General features: G+C 42.7%; 1 protein-coding gene across 2 annotated transcripts in view; it reads left to right on the plus strand.

The window, feature by feature from the left end:
- The first annotated feature begins 708 nt into the window (after positions 1-708).
- Positions 709-22801, plus strand: part of TP53BP2 (tumor protein p53 binding protein 2) — a 50431-nt gene continuing 28338 nt past the window's right edge. Inside the window, exons 1-2 of one of the 2 annotated variants that reach the window (XM_017812782.1) lie at positions 709-802; positions 20693-20840. In XM_017812782.1, the coding sequence (XP_017668271.1) occupies positions 776-802; positions 20693-20840 (175 nt within the window). In that variant the 5' untranslated portion in view covers positions 709-775. Of the gene's footprint in view, positions 803-13601; positions 13745-20692; positions 20841-22801 lie in introns of those variants that run through there. The other variant, XM_017812781.1, reaches the window with a different exon arrangement.

Consider the following 22801-nt stretch of genomic DNA (forward strand, 5'->3'; position numbering starts at 1 on the left):
TCAGGGAAGAGAACACTTTCTTTCCCCCACTCTTAAGTGGGAGTAAAGGATTCACGGGGATATTTTTTTGGGGCAGCCCAACCTTAATATGGTTCTCTTAAAGACTGTTTTGGCATCTCAGCGAGGTCTGACTTGACCACCATAGTTCGACTGCCGGGTCCAACCAAAACGTTTTGGGCAGGGATGCTCCACTGGCAGGGTACACGAGGAGCTAAAAGGGGATTATCGTTAGGACTGTCCGTCTGAGGCAGCAGGGAAGGCAGGGACTCGCAGATCAGACCAGGGGAGGCTCTGTTCTTGAAGCCCGACGTTGGCCGATGGCTTCCCACCCTCGCTTCTCCGCTGCCGGTCTACGGAAGAGTGGTGCTGTGTGTGCCCGTGCCCCGCGTGGGGCGGCGCGTTTCGGCGGGATGTGCAGGAGGAGGTGACCCGTGGGGACTCTCACGTACCTCGTGTTGTCCCGAGCCCCGGGAGCTCCCACCTCCCTCGTGGAGCTGCGGGCCGGCGGCCCCGGCGGGCGCGGGGGGCGGGCCGGCCCCTCCCGGGGGTGGGCGGCGGGCGGGGCGCGGCGGCTCCTCCTCGCCGGGCCGGGGTTAGTTTCGGAGCGGAGCCGGGGGCGGCGGGAGAGTGGTTCTCGGTGGGAACAAAGCGGAGAGCGGGCGGCGTGACCGGGCCGGGCACGGTGCCTCCCGCAACAGGTCGTGCCGGCGGCAGCGCAGCCCCTCCTTCCCCCGCGCCGCCGGACTCCCGCGGCGGGGCCGGACCGGCCGCCCCCATGCGGTTCGGCTCCAAGATGATGCCGGTGAGTCCCGGGGCGCGGGTAGGGGGCTGCCCGGGGCGCGGAAAGTTGGAGCGGGGCGGCGGGAGGGAAAATGGATCCTGTGGACGTGGAGGGGGGCGGGAGGCGACCCTCCTTCCCGCCGGCATTCCCTGCCCGCGTCCCTCCCACCCGACGGGGCTCCGCGGCCTCGTGGGGGCTTCCCCTCCCCCTCCCGGCTTTTTTTTCCCCCCGCAGCTTTTCCTTTTCTTCCTCTTTCACGCCGGGATCAACTTGTTAGACGGGCCCGCTGGAGCCGGGCCAGGGCAGGGGGGGCGGCGGGGCGCCGGCGGTGGAGGGGGGCCCACAGCGCCCGGGGGCTTTTCCCTTCGCCCCGCTCCCGGCGGGATAAGGCTTCTCGCCCGGAGGGGTAAACGGGCACCGAGTCTGGATCCTGCTTGCCTTTTCTTTTTTTTTTTTTTTTTTTAATAGTACGAAGTTCTTGAAGTTGGTTTGAGCCGCCTCTGCTGCTCCTGTGGGCTGGGGGTGGTTTTGTTTTGGAGTGCCCGCACTCCCAGAGGAAGATGGTGTCCATGTTGTTTACGGTTCAAAGTGATTAGGAGCTCTCGGGGGCAGGTATTCCCAACCTCGGCCGGGAGAGTTTCGGGAGCTGTTGGCGGCTGTGTGTGTTAAACCTGCCCTGCTCTGGGAGGTGTCTCTTGTTTTAGCACTTTGAAAAGGCACAGGGAGCACCACCTCCTCTAAGAGTTTTAACATGAATTTTAAACCTACACCGTTTTTGTCAGCTGAGGTTGGATGAAAGCAAAGCACAGAAGCTTTGCTTAGTTTCCAGCACAATATATGTGAAGGTGGTGGCGTAAAATAATTTCCTTTGAAAGTACACCTGCCACTGAATACCTGGTTTTACCAGCAGGGATGCCGCATGAAATCCGTAGTCTGTTGTTCAGAGAAACTGGAGTATTTGCAGAAAATTCCAACAAGCTTAATACCTGTTTAGTCCGAGTGGAGGGTGCTTTAAAGTCTTTTCTGTGCCATCTTCCCCCGGGCGATATGGCCTGTCTTACCGAGCTCGATACCGAGTAGCTCTGCACGCATAGGTAGTTCTTTCAGCAGCACTCTTCTATTGAAGATTATTTCCAGTTTAACTCTTCAGGAACGGGGTGAATCAAGTGAGGAAGGAACTGTACTGGAAGGTGAAACTGGGAATCCATGCTGAAAGGGTATGGGTGTTTCAGGGAAGCTTGTTTTGCTATAGGTGTGAGGTTCTTCCTCTGCAATTAGGCGGAAATAATGAGCGATAATTTGATCTCGCAGAACACTTGAGTAGGGTGACTATTGCTGTAGCTAATGAGAGAGGAACAGACAGAATATGAGCCCAACTACAGATTAAATAGCTAATGTGTTGTGCAACAGTGGTGGTGTCTGCCTATGAAAACTTGGGAAAACAAGCAGTAAATATAATAAGGTGTTAATTCAATCCCTGTCAAAACTGAGCTAGGTAAGCGCCCTCATATAACAGTGAAATCTCCTGTTGCTGATGAGTTTCTTGTCACTGAGTTCAAATAAAGGAGAAAACAGGAGCAGTCTTACCCCATCAGCATTTGCAAGTGACAAGTTCCAGAATATGCATTGCCCCGGTGGCTCAGACTTCTCTTTGGCTTGTGATTCAACTCATTAGTGATTCTGTTTTTTAACACATAAATAAAGGGATAAATGCAGCCTTTTCAGTTTGTGTTTACTGTGAATAATGAAAGATATGTGAAGGTTGAAAGTGGCTTAAGGAATTAAAAATATAGGTATCATGAGTATTAGAACTTAAATTCAACTAAAAAAACCCAACCCAAACCCCCAAACCAACAGCAGCCCAAAACAAAAAAATGTCAGTTTTGTTATAGTCTTCAGAGGGATAAGATTTCCAAAAGTGCCTAAGGGTGTTACAGAAGTGCACTGGTCCATTGACTGCAGGACACATAAACAATCACTTGCCACTTTGAAAGCCTTTTATATCAAGTATTCTTACATGAATGTGAATATGAAAGTATGGAAAATGCAGTGTCAGAAATCATTATCTTTTTTTTTTTTTTGGTAAGTATTTCTGCAGATTTCCTCATCTTTAATAATAATAAAACCTCATTCCTCTTTTAACAAAGAAATTAAAAGAGTTTGAGGTGGGAGAGAATGAGGGTTTTGAAGAAAGTCAAGAGAACTGGATGTAAGTCCTCTTGTGATAATGAGGTGTTCATGGACTTGAGTATCTTTATCTGCATTGTTTGAATGAGTAGTAGGCTGGCCTTAAGCCATCTACAAAATGTTTTGTTTCTTTCTTAATGTTTCTTAAGATGTCTCTTTCTTTTTCCCACCTGCAAATAAAATCGTCTGTATAAGATTTTTTTTAACTCTCAGCTCCAGGTCCATCTCCTGTGTTCTAGAAGAATAGCGTGGGCGAGGGATTAAACAACAGTTTGTGACCCCAACTGGGGAATACAGGCAATGTGAGCCCAGCCAGGAATTCACCTCTGAGTAGCTGCCAGGGCAAAGCTGGGAAACTGCTGTAGCAGCATAACTACTCGTGCTCTTGGGAGACTACCCTGAAATGGGAATGTTTTCCTTGTGGTAATGACAGATAGGAGCTCAACTGCTGCTGTAACCATATGGCAGGACAGTGATTGAAATTCTGCATGAGGGTGTACTGTGAAGTAGTTTGTGTGTAGCTGTACTGATGAAGGTAATAACAGGGTTAATGCTGGCAAGCTGTGTGAAGTTGTCTCACCTTTCATCTGTGAAGGCTTGTGGGAGTGTGACTAGTACTGTTAAGTAGTGAAAAGGAGCTGGAAACGTTTTCTAAAATAGCATATTTTTCTGCAGCATAATTGATCTCTCTCCCTTATTTTACATTATTACCCTAAAATGAGCATGTAGAAATAATTTGCGTCATTATACATGCTGGATAAATGTTTGGGGCTTTTTTTGTTTTTGTTAGATAGTGGGAGGTAAAACAGATTGAGCTACCCTTTAAAGCCCAGAGAAGTTGTTGGATCAAACCCCCTTGATCTAGATAACAGTCCGTTTTGCAATTTGAATTATGAGCAGTAGTTACTGGAGGGCCTCCTTGAGATCAGGATGGATCCAGACATCCAGCTGTATTGTTAGGGAGTAACTTGGCAGACTGGAGAGCACTTAAATTCCTTAAGTTTTGCCTTCTCTCATCAGAAATGACTGAAATTTCTGAATCTGAAGTTTCCTGACCATGATGTGTTCCTTTCTAAAAAGGTTAAGCTGCACTTTTAAGCGTAACACTGCAACTTTGATACCACAAGGAGTTACGCTTTCCTCCTAAGGTCTGTTGAACGTCTTGTCCCAAGTGGTCCTCTCAGAGTTGCTATGTCCAGTGAGCACTGCACTTAAAGTACATCTTTTCATTGCAGAACGCTCACTACTCGGTGGATATGTGTATTTTTTATCTTCGAAACAGCTTTAATTGTAGTGGTTTTTTACTTGTTCTGTTAGGTTGTTAATTGGAACTGCCATATGGATTCTGAATTACTGAAAGAGTATAGTAGTAGCTCATCTTTGGCAATTTTCTTAGGAAACACTTTTCTGGCAGTTTAACTAAAGAACTTTTAGCAGAAATGAATCTCTTGCCCTTTGTAAGATGAGCAGCTATAAGTTTATAAACAAACTGACCCCTGGTAGAGTTTGTTATGATAACAGTAAGTGAACTGTAGGATCTCAGACCTGTTTCCTGTGGTCTTTGAATTATTTAATCTCTGATCAGGTTTATTAGTCATTAACACTGTTTTTCTTGTCCCCTTTCATGGATTTCAATGCACGAATGGGATTTCAGACTGTGAGCTGTTCTGAGAATATGCCTTGTATCTTCATCTGATTGGAGGATTTAGCTTGTTGTGTCTTCTTTTAACTGAATTTCCCTTAATAATTTAGAAGTTTTAATACTGTATTAAAACAGTATAATGTGGTACTTAGTGCTTAAGTATCTTGTCTAGAATGCTAAATAAAGCTTAGGTGATTGTTTTGTTGAGCTTTCTTAGCTCTAAACTTATCAAACCTTGTGCACTTCCCTTACAGATTGTGACCTGTTCTCAATAGAGAACTCTGCCTTGAGGTTCCCACAGTGCTTTTTCTTTCTCCCCTCCCCTCCCTTCATGTTGTTACAAGATCTTTTTTACTTTTTTTTTTCCCCATCCAGTTAAAAATATTTTCAGGGATAGTTTTAAATGCATTTAATTTCTCATATGACTTTTCTAATACCTTAGCCCTCCATCTGCAGTTTGTGTTATATTATGCAACTGTATGTTAAATATCTTTGTTTCTTTGTGTGGCTTTTATCAGAAATGGGGGAAGGGCAATATTACAAATTCATACCAGATCAAGCTGTGGAGGCCGTGGGAATAGCTAATTATGCTGCTTCTGATCTATTCAACAGTTCGGGGTGTGAGTGCCTCGTGGGCTCTTGCATTTACAGTTTCAAGGGCTAATGTGCAGTCATGAGGTTTGGGATGGGTGGATAATTCATGGAGTTTTGTTTTGTTTTCTCCTTCCGAGTGTTGTCAGATGGGATCTCTGCTTTGTGGGATTAATTTACATGCAAGTCAGTTGGACTTTGAAAGAGGCAGGTATAAAGGTTATTTCAGCAAAATAAACTAGCGGAATGGCAATGTGCCTGGCATTCCTTTCAAATTATTGATTAAGAAACAGTGCTGAAAGTGCTCCATTTGTCTAGCCTCTGTCCTTGTTAGTAGTCTGCCTTGGGGACTCTCCTTTCTCTCCCACTGTGCGTGTTATTGAGCTTGTTTAATTATGGGCAGAGCCGTGCCTTGCTGCTGTACAGCCTCTCTGAAGAAGGAGTCGGATAACCCCGACAAAACTAAATGGACTCAAGCTGCCTCCTCTGGCTTGGTGGCACCGTTGGAGAAGGACTTTTTGCTTCCTTTTGCATGTGCCCACTGATAACAAAGGAACCACCAGATCCTTTTAATCTGTGGGCTTTCACCATCTTCTGAAGTGTAAAAACTAACTCAATGCTCTGGAAACTGGAGGATGCTCGTATTCGTGAGGTAAAGAGCAGATAAAACTGTTCTCTTTGCTCACAGTTTTATTATCTTCAGACCTGGTTTCTCTCAGCTTAGTCACTTGTGAGTCAGGCAAAGTCTTTTTGATCTTCAGTTTCCAAACAGTTGGATGATACTGTGTATAAAGGTCACTGGAAATTCTGGACATCACGTGAAGTATACTTAATTACCTTAGTCACTACGGCTTAACTGTTGTAGAGGTTTCAGACTTTTCTGTGAAACATGAAAGATCTGAAATGTTGTTTAAAACAGTGTAAGATAACTTGCTGTAGTTTGGGATAAATGCTCATGGGAGAGGGAACAGGGAGTGAATTAGGGACAGAACAGCAACTGTGACTGACCTGTTACAGGGCAGAAACTAGTCTTCCGCTTTTGCTGTTTGCATTTTGTTAATCATTAATATTCAGGATCTTGCTGCTGCTGTTTAGAGTTAGTCATGCATGTGTCCTCATCGGTTGTTTAACCACAGCAGTGGTATTGTGTGGATGTTGAACCCAGGGCTGTCTGAAGATGAACCTTTTGGGTTTTGTTGCTGTGGCATTAATACCAAGGATTTTTTTAACTAAGCTGGTCATGTTGTTTCTGTACCAATTTCTTTGCTACCGTGGTGCTTCCATATCATATGATATGGTCTTTTTGATAGATGGCTGTGTGCAGTGCCCTAGCTTTTATTGGTGTATGTTTTAAAAAGGAGGATTGGGGCAAACTTTGCTTTTTTCTAATTTTTTTTTTTAAAGCCTACTCTTATGTCTTTATTTCATCCTTTTGCAAAGTAAAGTATAGATATTTTAAAATCAAGCTTGTACTGCAGTTATCCCTCGTTCTATGTGGTCCTCTTTATTATAAAATTGATTTTTAAAAGCCTTTGTCTGCAGTATATTTGGGTTATAATACCCAAACTCGTGCAAAATCATGGGCACATTTACATGGAATTGACTGAAAGCTGACTTGAAAGCTCCTGACGTTGAGTTACTCCATATCAAACATTTGGTCTGTAAACTACTGACTGATGTGATTATAACATTTAATAAAGTGAGCAGAAGCTGCAGGGAGCTCAAGCTCCTTGTTAAAGGTCATGTGGTGAGTTCAGCCTGGGATTTGGGAGACCCACTGAGTCAAACCAACTGGTACATTGTGGTGCGTCTGGAATACAAGTCTGTTGTATCCAGTGTAAGTTTTAAAATGATCTTGCAGTAGTTGCATCACCTGCACCTCTGTTTCTATAGGGTTGATCACAAATGGGGAGAGAACCTTGGTGGTAGTTGCATTCCACATTTGAGAACAGTCCTCAAAAGAGTTGACTTCACACACATGTAAATGTTCCCATTTCCTTGTTTAAGGCATATCTTGGATATGAGGCAGTGTGAGGGTTTTGGTTTGGGGTTTTCTGTTGTTGTTGAATAAGTGAGATTTCCCTTGTCTTTTGATACTTTTATTTTGTGAGGCTTAACTGCTTAAGGAGTAATTTAGATCTAAGCTTAGATTACTAATTTTCCTCTATTGCATTAAGAGTGTTAAATCCCTTTGTTTCTTCAAATTGAAAGCTGAGGAAGAGTCTCTGAAAGCATGTATTTTTCTTACCTTCATTTTCCTTCTGTCATTTAGAAGAGAAAAATCCATTTTTTTTTCATCTTCTTCAGTGGGTTCCTTTTTAATGCTGTAATTTTTACCCCATTTGAGCTCTATTCTGCACCAAACCACCAATGTGCTCAATAACTCCAGTGTAGCAGCAGCCTGTGAGTGTGTGAACAGGTTGCAGACATGCTGTGTGTGAACAAGGAGCTGGAAAACTTCACATAAGCACAGGTGTAGAGTATCCTCTTTGCATTCTCAAAAGTGTGGAGGCTCGAACTTCTGCAAGATGATTGTCCCCTTCTTGGGTTTAATTAGCCACAAGACTCTTCAGCAAGACACACAGGGGTCTCAACCCCTATTCATTAGTTTTGCTGGACAAAGTTGAAGTTGTGGAAATTGGCTGGGCTAGTGAATCACACAGAAATCTACAGGAAGGCTCTTAGTCCCTGTAGCTGGGTCTCTCATTCAGCTGTTTCTGTCATACCTGTGCACAGTTATAACTTGCTATTTTCCTTGCTGCCTGAGAGTGGTGGCTTGTCTGGTGTGCTTTTTCCTTTTTTTCAAGTGTGTGCAAAGACCTTTCTTTACCCTGCTCTCCATCCTATATAAGTGTATGCTGCCTGAATGCAGAATCTTGCCCAAATCAGTATCTGAGCCATGGAGAGCAGTGATTGACAGCTCCTGCCAGACTTCTCCAGGAAAGCGAAACCCATTCTTGCCATCTTTGGATATCCTAGGGCAGGGTAGACCCTCTAAAGGATGGTATTCCTAGAATTTGTTAGAGCTTCTTGATCTCAGCTGTAGTAAAACTGTGTGTGTCTCTCAACATAATCAAGTGTTCAGGAAAAGCTGACATAGCAGGGAATAATGGATTTGTGGCTGTAACAGAGGGAAGGGAGGGAGGTGTTGCTGAGTTGTGAAAGGCAGAATGTGTAGGGGCCAGGCCAAATGCTCCAGACCTCCTTGGAGAATGCCATGAAGCTTTCCTGTGAAATCCCAAAAGCTGTAAAGGTCATGTGTAAGCTGTGTTCCTGAAGAACTTTGCTTGCTTGTCATGCTGCCCCATAACCACTTTATCAGCATTACCCCTGCTGTATCTTTCAGCCTTTTGAGAACAGCACTCCATGCTTCTTGCTTCTGCATTGTTATTCCTCTGCTATTGTATGTAGGTCTTGCCCAAGAGACCCTTCTGCAGAGTGGTTTACCTGTGTTGTACAAAACCCATTGTTATTTAGAGTGATTGTCTTGCAAATAGTATTTAGTGATGTTGGGTTACAGAAGTTTTCTACCTCCAGGGAAGCTGAATGAGCAGCCAAATAGTGACAGGCTGAGAGGGACAATTTCTGAAGTTCTTCGGGCAAGAGGAGCCTGGCATAATGTAAATGTTATTTGACTAAACTCTGTTTAATTCATTTGAAATAGGTGTGACACCACCTAAGCAACCACCATTTCACACAAGTCCATCTGCAAAGCTCGTTTTGTCTGACTTTGGTGTGACAACATGTAAAACCAAAAGCCACCCAGGCAGGCCTGCTGCCTTGCCCTGATGAACTGCTCTCCCTTCACTTCTCATCTGGCATGTCTGTGTAGAGCCTGGTATTGCCTGGAAAGAGCTCTGGGGAGTGAGCGGCACTTAAATAAAACCTGTCAGACAGTGATCAACTCTACAATCTGCCACCCTTCTGCAGCTTCTGTTACAGTAGCTGAATGTTTTCGATAGAAGTTAAAGTATGTAGAGCTCCACATTACAGGAGCAAAGGTTAGATCAAGCAGGGTGCTTGAGCTAATGTGCTGGTTGAAGGGGCAAGGTTTCTCCTTCCCAGTTCTGCTGTGATTGTACATATCCCATTATAGTTGACTTAAGACCATCTGGCAATCCATTGTTTTCAGTGTTGGAATAGCCCTACCAACCTCTTTTAACTTGCAAAATAACGAAAAGGATCGGTCTGTTTTGGTGCAAAAGCTCGATGCGTCCCCTGTGCCAGCTGAAAGTGTGCTGTTTCAGTCACTAATGGCTTCCTGTGTGTTTGCAGCCCAGAAGTAGTAGGACAAAACCCCTTTATGGCTTTGAATAATATCAGCTGTTGTCAAATAGATATGATCACCAAGCACAGGCATTTCATGCTGGTCATCTTTGGCATGGCTGGTGCCTGTGTTGGTTGCCTGCAATGCCATGTGTGCTGGCAGTCATCTGGATCTGACAAGTGAAGGTCATTCTTCAAGGTGCACTTCATTGCAACAGGAGTGTACCCACCCAGAGCTGGTGGTGTGTTGGAAAGAGCTGCCCTTCTGTGAAGGTGTGGTGTGACATTACACCTAATTAATTTAATAGTAGGATGCTGCTGAAATGGATGGTCTTGTTCCTTTGGTTTCCATCCACACCCAAAGCCACGTGTCTCTTGTAGCTTCCCCTTGAATTTAGTAAGGAGTTTGGTGATGGCTGGCTGGAAATGCTGCCTACACTAAAGGCACCAAGCAACTAAAAGACATACAGTGGAAGCGATTTGCCGTGTGGCTGCATAATCATACATAAGGGGGCAGATTCGAGAAGACCACAATGTGCCTCTCTCAGCTCACCATTTAGGTTGGCTGAGCTGTAGCAGTCAAATGGTACTTTATGCTTTCCTTAACCTCCATGTTGTCTTGAGAGTTGGTAATAGAGGGGAATTTCTCCACCATCTCTGTGTCGTCTCTCACTGCAGGGGTTAATTTGGACTAACATACATATAATTTATTCTGGTGAGGCCGAGGAGCTCACGTAACAGGAAGCCTCTCCATCGTAGCAGCAAATATGTAGGAAGTCAGATCTGATTTTGGAAGCAGTAAAGCATGCACACTGTTGTGCTGTGTGGTCTGAAATTCCTGGTTTGCATTGGTTTGGTTTTTGTTTGTCCTGAAGGTGGGTGGCTGAATAGCGTGTTCTGAGGTTACACCATAAAGGAGATGTCAACCTGTGGTGTGTTAAAATGGCTCTGAATTTCATGTTGTAGTAATGCACCTTAGGATACCAAACTGATCAGGCTGTGTCACAGAACAGCCCAAACAGTGTGTCCTGTGACTTTTTCCACATTGGAATTGCCCGTGTGGTTAAATGTGTCATTGTTGTAGGTGCCTGAAATGATGTATCCTCTGACCTACCTGTGCACGTCATGAGTGTTTTGGTTTGGTTGTAGATCTGTTTCATGGAGGTGGGACACAGATTTTGGCAGCTATTTTCCTTGGGGAGTGACTGACATGATGTATTTTCAAAAGTGTTTGGCACTGAGCTCTATGAAGTTGCTGGATTTGGAGTAAATGAGTGTTCTATGCTTCTTTTTTTTACTGACTCGCTACATGATTTGTGTTGCTATTATATCGCAAACCATCTGCTTTCTTGTTCTTTTTTTTTTTTGAACTGTTTTAGATGGACCTTGACTTGCAAAAAAAAAAAAAAAATCATCTTTTCTGCTTCAATACCTCACCTCCCCCATGGGTACTCCCACCAGCACAGCACCCTGGTACCAGTAAATAGAAGGTAATAAATTAGCCTAATGTATGGGTAGACACTTGTTGTATGACAAATTTGCATTAGCCTTGCACGTACTGATGGGCTGAGGTTGGAGTGCTTCCTGGTGTGAATGTTCATTGTCTTTTTATTGGTGAGATTATTATGTGTTGGCTGGAAAAGGAGAAAATGAGTATTTTTAAACCCAGGAAGAGTTGGTGTCTTAGACAGTGGGCCGTGTGTTGTGGGTGGCACAGGTGCCAGAATTACTGTGATAGCCTGTGTTGTTTGTGTAGGTTGTGTTAAATATACTTTCATCCCTGACGTCGATCTGGTTTTGCTGTTCTCCATGAAAGGTCTTGTCTCGTACTAAATCTTTTTTTATTACCAGTAAAAACACTAGGCTTTCTTTTCACTGTGAAAGTGTCCATGTGTTTTAAGGGACTGTTTTGAGAGGTGTGATTCTCATGGAGTCCCAACAGGGCACACTTTGCATGCCCTTTTCTTGGCCTCTGGTCATCTAGGAGGCCAGGAGAACCTAATGCTTATTCCCAGTGAGGGGGGGGATGAATGCAAAGCTCTAGAACAGCGAGAGGAAATTAGTTTCTTTTTTATTTTCCTTTATTTAGTTATTGCTTTTTTCTTTTTTTTTAGTACAAAGACTGCCTCTGGGTTTGACACAAGTACAGAAAATTGGGATGATTCAGGCTTAAGCCTGAGTTCATAACCCCACTCATTATGCTTGGATGTTGCCTTGGCTTTAGGCTCTTGTTTGGCACAATTCGTGTTGCGATAGTGAAGAATGGGAGGAGGAGGAACTATAACCCCCTGTGGTTATGTTGAATGAGTTGGACTGTTTTCCACACCACAGTATCTATTGTAAGAATTGCATGGTATCGGTTTTTTTATCTGCCTGAAAATAATATTAATTTCTTTCTCCTTGTGTACCAAGTGTCTGTAACTTGGTGCTGAACGCTGAGGCAGAGTCTGCCTGAAGGAGCAGGCCTCCAAAGATCCAATTCTCCTTTACTAACTCCAGGAGGAGGAGGAGCAGGCTCCAAGTAGGACACCAACAGTACAAGCCCAAACACCATGTGTAGGCTTGCTTTTCTGACTGTCAGCTTGCAGCAGTGAAGTGTACAACAGTGCAAAAGGAGTGTCTGTAGGGAACCATGAGGAAGGATTTGGGGAGAAAGGGAAAGAGTACAGTGGGGTAGGAGGCAATTTTATTGTAGGAGAGGATCTTCACAGATGGCAGTGGTAAGGGATCTGTCAACGTGCTGCCATGTGGTATAATATGAAGAATATATTCAGGGTTTGTTTACCCTGAATTCTTGCAGTTGTTTAACTACATTGGTGCAAATCCAAGTGTGGATTCAGGTCTGAGCAGAATGAGCTCTACGTGATGTGTTGGCAAATGTGGGTGCTCAGTAAAAGGCTGTGGTTTCCTACATGTGTTACTGAAACCAACTTAGTTTATATATCTTACAGGCCGGTTTGTTTGGTTTGTATCTTTTAGATATTGTTTTTTCCTACTAAATGCTGATGCTGCAAAAATTACTTGCAAAAGTATAGGTGGCTTTAAAAGCTGAGTTTGCTTGAAACATTCTTACCTTGTGTGCTATGTGGTATCTCAACTAAGGAGAGGGGAGTTATGTTGCTGCTGTGCTCAGTGTTCATCCAAAATAGTGAGCTTCATTTGCATAGACCCTTCTGGTGTCGGGCTTATGGGAGGGCTTTTACTTTCCTGTGTGTGAAAATGCCTGAAGAAAAATGTCAAGTTGAAAAACATAACTTGGGTTCAAAGTAAGTCTTTGTTGGGAAAGCTCTCTTAATGACCTCGTGCGTAATAATCTACTGAAAGAGGGGGTATGTGGGTCAGGAATCCTGCATTTACCAGTCCTGAGCTTTGCCTGATAGATTTCACAAAATCAAAATGGCTAAACTAAGGTGATGATTTCCTACAAGGTTTGGCATGAAGATTGTAACTGCAGCTTCCTCATTAGTAAGTCTGAACTGAAGCACTGAGCTCTGTCTTTGAGGTTGAAGTCCATGAAGTAGGAGGATTGCAAACCTGCATCTATTAATTTCAGGCAGTAACGATACTTGGCCAGAACTCAGGCTGTTTTCCTTGCAGCTCTTCAGATTCCCCTAATGATGATTCAGATGCATGCCTGATAGTGAGATGTAATGTGGCATTTGTGCTGTAGTGTTTTCCCAGTTTAACTAGCCTGTACCAAAAGCAGATGGCTTTGATTCTGTTCTCTCTACATTAAGGATAAGAGGGAGAAATAAAAGGAAGCTTCTTCTTTGCTGTTTCCAGCTTCTTTTCCCCATTCCCCCAAAGTGCACGTAGATCTATGTTGTATTTTAAGTCCTGGAAAAAACTGACATTTTTACCAAAGACAGAATACAAATACATGATAAACTTATCTTTAAAATAATCTATACAAGCAGAAACTACCGTGCCACTGAGAGTAAAAGCTCAGTCTTGTTTTCTGCTGTGATACAATTGAAAGGGAAAAGGACTGTGCTTTATATAGACTGGGAATAATCTGAACAATCCCATGGTGCTTCCTACTGTACTCCACCTACCTTGCATCATAACTTCCTTTCTCGTATTTATGGCCAAAAGCCAGTACAATATAAACGGAGTAGTGTATGCGGCGGGTGAGATGGCAAGGACTGAACTCCAAGCGTTTGGGTGTGGCTGTGGACAAATGTTAAACTTTACTCTGCATTTCTGTTGAACCTTTGTTGAACAGCTGAATATGAAAAGGATCAGGGGTAGCAGTCATCCTGTGTGCCTGTCTTCTAGTAAGTCTATTATTATCTTTTGCTTACCTTAATCTTTCGCTTACCTTAATCTTTAGGCACAATAAGTGAGGATGTTGCCTCCTGAAGGACTGTTTTCAGGCTCTGAGGAACTTGATGCAAAAGAATCACTGAATTACTTTATTATGGTAGTATATTTTGCATTGAATGGAGAGCTGTAACTGCACCAGCTCTGAATGCTGCTTATCAGATCAGGAAAATGTGCTGTTGTGCAGGCTGTCTTCTGTTGTTTAGAAAGTTGCATCAAGTCAGCAAAAATACCTATTTTAGCTGCTGATTTCTTTGTGGCCATCTGGGAAGGTGCAGCATCAGTGTACCCACTAGGTAAGATGCAAGACTTCCATTTAAAACTCTTTATTTGAAGGGGTTTTCTGTTTATCAGGGAAGACTCATTTATGGTTGAAACTGTGGGTGGAAGCAGTTATTTCTTATTTGTCACCTGCTTGAAATATGATAGTCTATTAATTATAAAATTTCAATATTGCTAGTTTTTCAGCGAACTAGAACTAACTTCTAAAATACATTTTAGTTCACAATGTAAATTCATAGAATCTTAGAATTGTTTAGGTTTGAAAATACCTAAAGAGTGACTTTTAATGCCTCCTTAAAAATGAGAGCTAAGAAAATGTGTTATGCAAGCTAAGACCATTATTTAGCTGTGCTAGGGAAATATAAAAACCTTGAACACTAGTAATGAGTGGTTCAAGGGTATTTGGTTTCAGTCTAAAATGCAGCTAATATGGAATGTGGTACAGAATTATGGTATTAGCTCTAATGCAAGGTAATGAAATGAATAATGATTTCCATAGGCAGTATGCTTGTTTGGCTATCAAATAATGTGATTGTCTCTGTTTTTTGCCTTCTTGTACACCTCAGTTTCCCTGCCTGTAAAGTAGGAAACTGCTTGCTTGTGTCATGACTTCCTGACCACAAGATGCTTTGAAGATGAAGAATACTATGTGAATAGATGCCACAGTTTGTATTGTATATTACATGCTGTGCAGGAAGACCGCATAAAGTTAGGAATTCAGCAAATACTGAAAAGCAGGGTTGTTATTTTTTAAAATATATTCTCTACTTGGTTATAATATCTTACAAGGGACTGAGTTTTGCTGATTGTTGTTCATTGCTGACATTTTATGATCTGAGTTAGATCTTTCACTAGAAACCTGGGGGAGGAGGGAAGTATGTGCCTTTAAACTCAGGTAGCTTCAGGAATTAATGAAGTGCTTGTATTTTAATTTGGACCATGCACCATAATAGTGTTCCCCTGAATACTTGCATCCCAAATAATTGAATGTTATTAGTATTTTAGTTAGAAAATGTCCAGTCTAACATCTTTTAATACCTAAGATGTGTGACATCAGCTTTATAATAACTAAGGAGTAAGAGAAATCTTATCCTTACAGAAACACCATCAAAGCTGCAAAGTAAATTGCATTTCTGTTTTTCCCCCTTTAATCAATAATTGAAGCCTTCTGATCTAAGGAGAAGAGTGATGTGAGGCCTTTGATATGAAATGATATTTCATTGGATGGATGTAAATTATAAGACGTGTGTCTGCTCAGGTTAGTATTCCAGATGTGTTTGGAAGCCATTTCTTCTGGTTTTGGCACTTTTTTTGGGTGTTTTTTTTGTGTGTGTGTGTGTGTATTGCAACAAAGCAGGAGCCAAAATGTGGTGTGGCCATAGCCTTGCACTTCTGCAGAGTTAACCATTCCTAAATTTTTACTTTCAGTTGAAAATGTATTTGCAGATGTTGAGATCTGTTATGTTTAATACTCGTATAATTCCTGTTGATGAGCTTAGCAATGAGTAGGTCAGATTTGCAGGCAAATGTAAGGCTGTTTGGGACTGTGGTGCAGAAGAGAGATGGAGGATTATAAAATAGGGTGTGACTTGCTTGATTTGATGCCCTCTTCTGTCCTCCTGCTTGGTTCCTTTCTTGTTATATTCTGTTCCTGTTCCTGGGTGTGCTACCATCCAGACTTGGAGGCTGTAGTTGAGGTGATGCATGAGTAATATGAGCTGAAACAAAATTTCATGCTGAGGAGACTCAAATTTGGATTTTATTATATTTGTGTCTTAAGTGGGAGGCTTTTTTGAGACATGAAGTCCTCCTTTATGTTCAGTATTCTGCCATCCAGTTGTTTGTAAGTCATATACTGCAGTCATTCTGTGCAAGAGCTCTTTCTTCCTTTAGCTCATGTGACCTTGGTCATCTCTTTGCCCTTGGTGCAGCCGATCGAACTGCCTCGTTTGGTGGCTCCATAACTGCAAACTTTTATTTTCTAAGCTGTAGCAGAGTCAGCTGAAATCTGTGATGTGATTTTAAAAGGAAGTGCTTCAGTAGGTACACAACACATCCCTGGTTTCTCCCAGGTATGCCACAGCACTGCAGTGCTTTCACATTTTAAAGCTTTCCAGTACCTATAAATAATGAGTTTGTCTTTGAGGTGGGGAATGAGGGGAAAATCTTTAGTTTAGAACTTACTTAGGGACCTGAGTTTGGTTTAAAAATGCTCAGTCTGTATGCTGGGCATTCCTAAAACTCATTCTTTAAAAGTCTGTAGAGGAAAAAAGCCCTGATCCAAGGTTATATGAAATTGCCAGCTATTTCAGTATTTGCCTTGATGCTGTCTTAAAGAGAAGTTCATGGTCTGACTGTGATTTGTCTTCTTTTCATTTCTTTTGTCAAGTCCTTCACTTATATCTAGCTTGAAACTGAATCTTTTTCTTTTTTTTCCCCCTGAATTCTTGGATGCCTGTATACAACTGTCTTAACCCCTTTGGTTTTGCAGAGGAGCAAGAGACTGCTTTGTGCTCCAGCTTGGTGGAATCTACAGGATTCCAACTTGTGAAGAGGGTGTCATGAGGGTGTTCTTATTTCCTTTGTTTTTCTTTGCCACACAGCAATAAAACTGCAATATAATCTGTTAGGGTGGTTAATGCATGTCACAGTTGAACCATTCCCAGGAGGAGGGTGAGTTCTTGGGATCTCGGTGCGGGGTGGTGCAAACCACAGCGGCCACCAAGGGTGATGAGCAGCACCCAGAAGCCAGAGTAGGCTTTTGGTTCACATGAGTTTCTTTACCTTTTCCACTCCTCTCTGAGGGGAGACATCTCTGTGATGGATACTCCCTGGTCAGAGCTCTGATGTGGCCGGGTGGGGAGCAGGGCACCCCAGGAGACCTCGCAGATGTGCAGGCAGTGGTGATAAACATGGCGACTGTTTTGGTGTGAGAGGAGGAACACAACTATTTAGAGAACTTAGTCATCTCAGCATTGTCCCTGGAGCTAAAGGGAAGCAGAATGAGGTAACACCAATATCATAACCTTTTAGTTGCTTTAGACTCTAAGGACTCTGAGGTATGTTTTTAGGGAATTTGCAGGGTTTGTTTGCTTCCCCCCCCCTTAGTTCCTAGAATATGTAGGATAGAGGTAATGCAGACACTACAAAGTCCCAGAAATGGCCCCCACACAGCAGGTTTGAGTGCTCTTGGCTTAATGTATTAGTAATTATCCTGAGCATTGTGGATAGAAATGGCAACTCGTGATCCTTCCTGTGTAGTTGTCTGTATTGCTAAATCCTGAGGATTAACAACTGGATATAGACAGGCACACTGAAGAGTGAACAGCCGTGCTAGGGTCAAATTAGGTCTGCTTTGTGTATAATACCATGGTTTTTATAATTTTCTCTTAATTCCCATCTGTGAGCTCATCTTTTAAAACTAACAAATGTTATTGCAGATACACAGCCTGTGTGATTTAGTGGTGTTCTGAATGCGAGGTTGTACAGCATTAAATGTGAAGGGCTGACGTGCTTTACACACCTATATAACCCTGTTCTAAAGCTATTTAGGTGCCTCTTTTGTTTTATTTTATATTCTTCTGCCCCAGTTTTTGTGATTAGGAGATATTCTTACCTGGCTGCACCTGGCATCCTTCCCTGTCAGCCTCCTGTAGAAACACTGCATCTAGAAGGTAGCATGTTCAGTGACAAAAGATTAAAGCCAAGTGTCAGAGTTCCTGCTTGGAAAGCTTTGTCTTAATTTAGGTCAGTACCTCGTTGTGCTGTAAACAGCAGAATGGTTGTGCTTGTCTCTACTATATAATAAGTGTGTGTGGTAAACTGATCCTACCTACCTGCCTGCCACAGCTTTGGCCCACACAGAGCATCCTGGAGAGGGGAGCAGTGCTAAAACAAATTCCCTGCTGCCCGTGGTTGAACAGCTGTGACCCTGGCTGGCAGGCAGGATGTTCCCCTCCAAGAGCAGGACTGTGGAGGGAGAAGCAGCTCCGGTTCAAGCTAAAAATCCTCAAGCACTGGGTGTCCTGCTCCATCTGCCTGCCTGCTCTCCACAGGGTTAAAGAGTTTACTGGCTTCTGTCGTCGGGGCAGTAACCAGAATTTTGTTGCTGCCTTTGCATTTTCCACATCCTCTCTCCTAATTTCCCTCCTTACAAGCTCCAAGTTTGATTTTTTCTTTGTTTGTTTTTGTTTTTGCTCCCCCCAGTAATGTGACAAGGAAAGGGTTGGGGGGAATTCAGCTATTTTCCTAAGGATTACAGGCAGTTTTAGCTCGCTCTCTGTAGGCTTTTTCCTTTCTGAAGAAAGGTGTTTAGGAATTTATCAGAAACCCTTGTCTGGGGGAGCTGGGCAAAACCAGAGGTCAGAAATTCTGCATGCTAAGTCTGGTGCAGTGCCAGGGCCCGAAGCACTGTTTGCAAGTGTTTATACTGCCACGAGTGGGCCAAATACTTGTAACAAGACATGCTGTGTGTGGAGTGTTTTCACAGACGTTTTTAAGAGTAAAGGCAGCTTCTCTCCTAGGGGTGGAGGGGGGCTCTTGGCACTCAAAAGAGCCCTGGAAAGACTTTGGAGACATCAGGAATGTGTGTGTGCATGGTTGTATTCCGGAAGAATTCCCCAGAGTGGGTTCTTAAAACCATGAAGCTAAATTTCACTTTGCAGTGGCATAAAGAGTACTTCCTCCAGTGTATTTACACAAAATCACAGAAGTAATGGTTCTGGTAGTGGGTTTGTTGTGGGACTTCTCATTGCTTAAATTTATTTAGATGGATATTTATATCTCTTTTACCTTGTTCGATTTTGATTCCCTTTTTTCCCCTCTTTTTTGACTTTTGGACTATTGTTTGTAATGATGTGTACCCCTTTCATCCTCTAAAAAATGAGAACCAACAAGGATTTGTCTTTTCCTGAGAAAACACCTTTCCCAGCTGTATGAAAAAGACTGAATTGTGTAGGTTTCTTTTGCTTGTAATGCTTAGTGGAGCAATTGCTTTCTGGAGATATTTGACTGATTTTTTTTTTTTTTTTGTTGTGTTACTGGAATTCATGTAACTAGCGACCAGTTGATACTGAAGTTGAGAACAGGTCTCAGAAGAGAATTGATGTGAATTTTTAGCTGGCAGCTCAACTTTGATAGCAGTTTAATATTAATAGCGTATAGCAATATGGTGTTCAGTGGCAGTAATCATCAATATTTTCTATAAAATATGGCAACAAATATTTTAGAGTGGTCGTTTTGTAGTTGTGGCAGGAAAGATGCGAGCAAGAATAACATCTAGCTGTGTGGTATGTTTAAACAGAATAACCAAAAATCAAGGACCCTTGGACAGCTGTGAAGAGGAAGCCAAGTGAAATATCCTTGCTTTCCTGTGAATGGCCTTTGGGGGGATCTTGTATTAAGACTTAGACTTAAGGAATAGCAAGTTGACTTGTGTTCCTAAGAAACCTTCTGATGAAATGTGTTACAGAAATGCAAGTTATGTTTCCACTTCACTGCTTGCATAGTAAGCTCTGGGGATTTTTTTTTGTTTGTTTGGTTGGTTTTTTTTTTGTTTTGTTTTTTTTTGGAATACCAGACCTAACTACCATTGTTTTTCACTAGAAAGAGTACTTCTGAACTCTAGATGACTGTTTCTCCTACTGCTGTGTCAAATGGGTGCAGTATATACAAAGCCATAGTGCTGTCTACTCTCTTATATGGTTCCGAAACATGGGTCATCTACCGCCACCACCTACGTCTCCTCGAACGCTTCCATCAACGCTGCCTCCGTTCAATCTTAAACATCCACTGGTCAGATTATGTGACCAACACATCTGTTCTAGAGCAAGCAGCTATCACAAGTATTGAGGCCATGTTACTGAGAACGCAGCTGCGATGGGCAGGGCACATCTCAAGGATGAAGGACCACCGCCTCCCTAAGATCCTACTCTATGGTGAACTTGCCACTGGCTGCCGCATGAGAGGAGCCCCGAAGAAAAGATACAAGGACTCCCTGAAACAACATCTCAGCCTTGGCCATATTGATCACCATAACTGGTCTACTCTGGCCTCAAATCAGGAGGCCTGGAGACACACCATCTATAACGCTGCTGTCTCCTTCGAGAACACACGTAGGATCACTCTCGAGGAAAAAAGGCAACGCAGAAAGAACCGTGTCTTGCAGAATACACCATCTAAGGAGTCTTTCTGATGTGCCTTTTGCAATCGGACATGTCTGTCACGTATTGGCCTCATAAACCACCAGCGTGCCTGTAGCAAATGTGGATAGACCCTTCCCAAATCTTCGTTCCCGAAGCCTCGCCATGATACACATAGTGAGGTGGGAGGAGCTCCGGCACATCACTTTGAGAAAAGCAAGGACCAATAGGTCCAGATTTAAAACCACCTAATCCTCCAGCAATGTAATTTTGTTAAACGGGATTACTTCTTTAATGTCTCCCGCTTCTACCTTAAAAAGAAATTTGGTTTTGTTTTGAAATCTGTACGCATGGTAGTTGATAACAAATTACGTAATTGTGTTGGAAAGAATTCATTTACTGAGAGGGTTGTGACTCCAAGGTGCAGTCTGCCTTTGTGTTATAAAGTAACTGTGTGCTGTTGCCTTTTGTCTTTTCCAGATGTTTCTGACCGTATACCTCAGTAACAATGAGCAGCACTTCACCGAGGTGCCAGTCACCCCCGAAACAACCTGCAGAGATGTGGTGGAGCTGTGCAAGGAGCCTGGTGAGAGCGAGTGCCACCTGGCTGAAGTGTGGTGTGGCTCAGGTAGGTCAGCTGGTACTTGGTGAATTACTGGGCATTCACTGCTTCTGATAAGGTAGCACACGGAGATCTGACAGAAGTGATCCTGTCCCAGAGGGTTTCTACATTACCATTTTGTTAATTTGTCCATCAGACCGGCTGTGTGATAATGCACCCGCAGAAAGGCCCGCTCTGCAAAAATGAGTTCAAAGCAAAAGGAGGCGACTCAAGCATGCAGATGTTTTTATCCATGCAACCCTTCTCTACCTTAAATGAATCTCTGATGGGTTTGAGAAAGTTGTTTTCTCTTCCTCCTTCTCCCTGCAGTGAGGTCCCAGTGGCCTCTGTGGGGGTTTTGAAGTACTAAGTATTAGCAGTTGTGTGACCAGTTCAGAATCATTTCTTTAACCTCACAGCTATTTTCACTTGCAGTGGCAAAAGAAAACTTCCTTTTTGAGATGACACCTTCATTGTTACCAATTGTGTTAATTGAGTTTGGATGGGAAGGAGTGTGTTAGCATAATTAGTAGGAGTGACCTGATGTTCTCTAAAGAAAGTGGGTGGCAGGGAGGACATAGAAGCTACTTTTGACTAACCCCTATCCTTTTAAGCCTGTGGAAAAGTGGGTTGTGTTTGGTCATTTTTGTTTTTCTGTGTTCTTGCTGATTTTTGTCTTGGAAGTTCAAATCTCCCTAGCTTGCAGTGCTCCACTGGAACTGGAGAACATGTCAACAAAAAACCGAAAAGCTAAAGTATGGCTGAAGTCTCATGGCTTAAATGGGAAAGGACTCTGGACTATCTCCTGTCTCCATGGTACTACTTACATGCTGGTAGCCATCCAGAGGCATAAGATAGATGAATCCTGGACAGGTTTTTAAGTCATGAAAAATCGCTATGCTTGAGCCAACTTTTTTGAGATACTTTGACAAGATTGTAAAAGAATCAGATAATAAGGGCTTATATTCCTGTCTTCCTCTGCTGTTGGCTCAGGCTCACATCTGTTCAAAGAAGTCTCTGGTGAGATAGATGTTTGTTTAATAGTGTGATGAGGTGCCTGGGTTGTCTCTTGATATTTAGATGCTTCTGACAGAGATGTTTCTGATATTTCTAGGTTCAAAAAATGGAAGAGAATTTTTCTTTTCCTTAGGAAATAGAGTATCTTTTCATAAATAATATTAAAGTAAAATTGTCAATTCAGCATGGAAAGAGTTCTTTTAGGAATGTATTTTTATCATACATCTTTGTCTAAATCAACACAAAGTCTACAGTGAAAGAAAAGTAAAATAAAGGTTTAGGTAAAGCTACTGAATTTATAGTTAGCCTTAGTGCCCACAGCTTGTTAAAGTGTACAGGTAGTTGTGATGAGGGACAGGGTTTTCCTGTCCTTACTAAAGCTGGAGCCCTGCTAGAGTAGGCAGCTCCTCTCCTTGTGTTTTTTGAACCTGCATTCTTGACTGGCTTTGGAGATGTTGATGTAGAGTGTGCTAGAAAGGGCAGTGAGATTGTCCTGAAATCAAAGGATAGCATCTTTAGTAAAAGAAAAGTGAAGTCTGCCAGTACTCAGTGTCCAAATGGTCATGTTAAGCTGAAAAGTAAACTTCTAGGTGAGTGGGACCTTATAATAGGTAGAGGTTTATTCATATGATGAAGTAATCAGCTTCTCTGATAGTCAAGGAGATGTAAGAAAATAATCTGGATTCAGAAACATAATGGGAAGCAGAGAATTTTTTTGAGATTAGTCTTTGCAAAGACGTCATGAGATACATGAGAACAGATATCTAAACGTTACTTGCACAGCTATTGTCATAAGACAACATTTCATCCATTTCTACAGTGAACACATTGACAATTGTTTTAGAAATCAAGTTATTCTAGTTACCTCCACTGATTCTGTCATATTTGCTAGTTATTTACTTCTGTATACAAACACTGGGCAGTGTGTGTAAAACTGAATACAGAGTTATTAAGATTGGAAAAGACCTCCA

This window comes from Lepidothrix coronata, unplaced genomic scaffold, assembly GCF_001604755.1.
Source record: "Lepidothrix coronata isolate B3197 unplaced genomic scaffold, Lepidothrix_coronata-1.0 Scaffold38, whole genome shotgun sequence".
Lineage (NCBI taxonomy): Eukaryota > Metazoa > Chordata > Aves > Passeriformes > Pipridae > Lepidothrix > Lepidothrix coronata.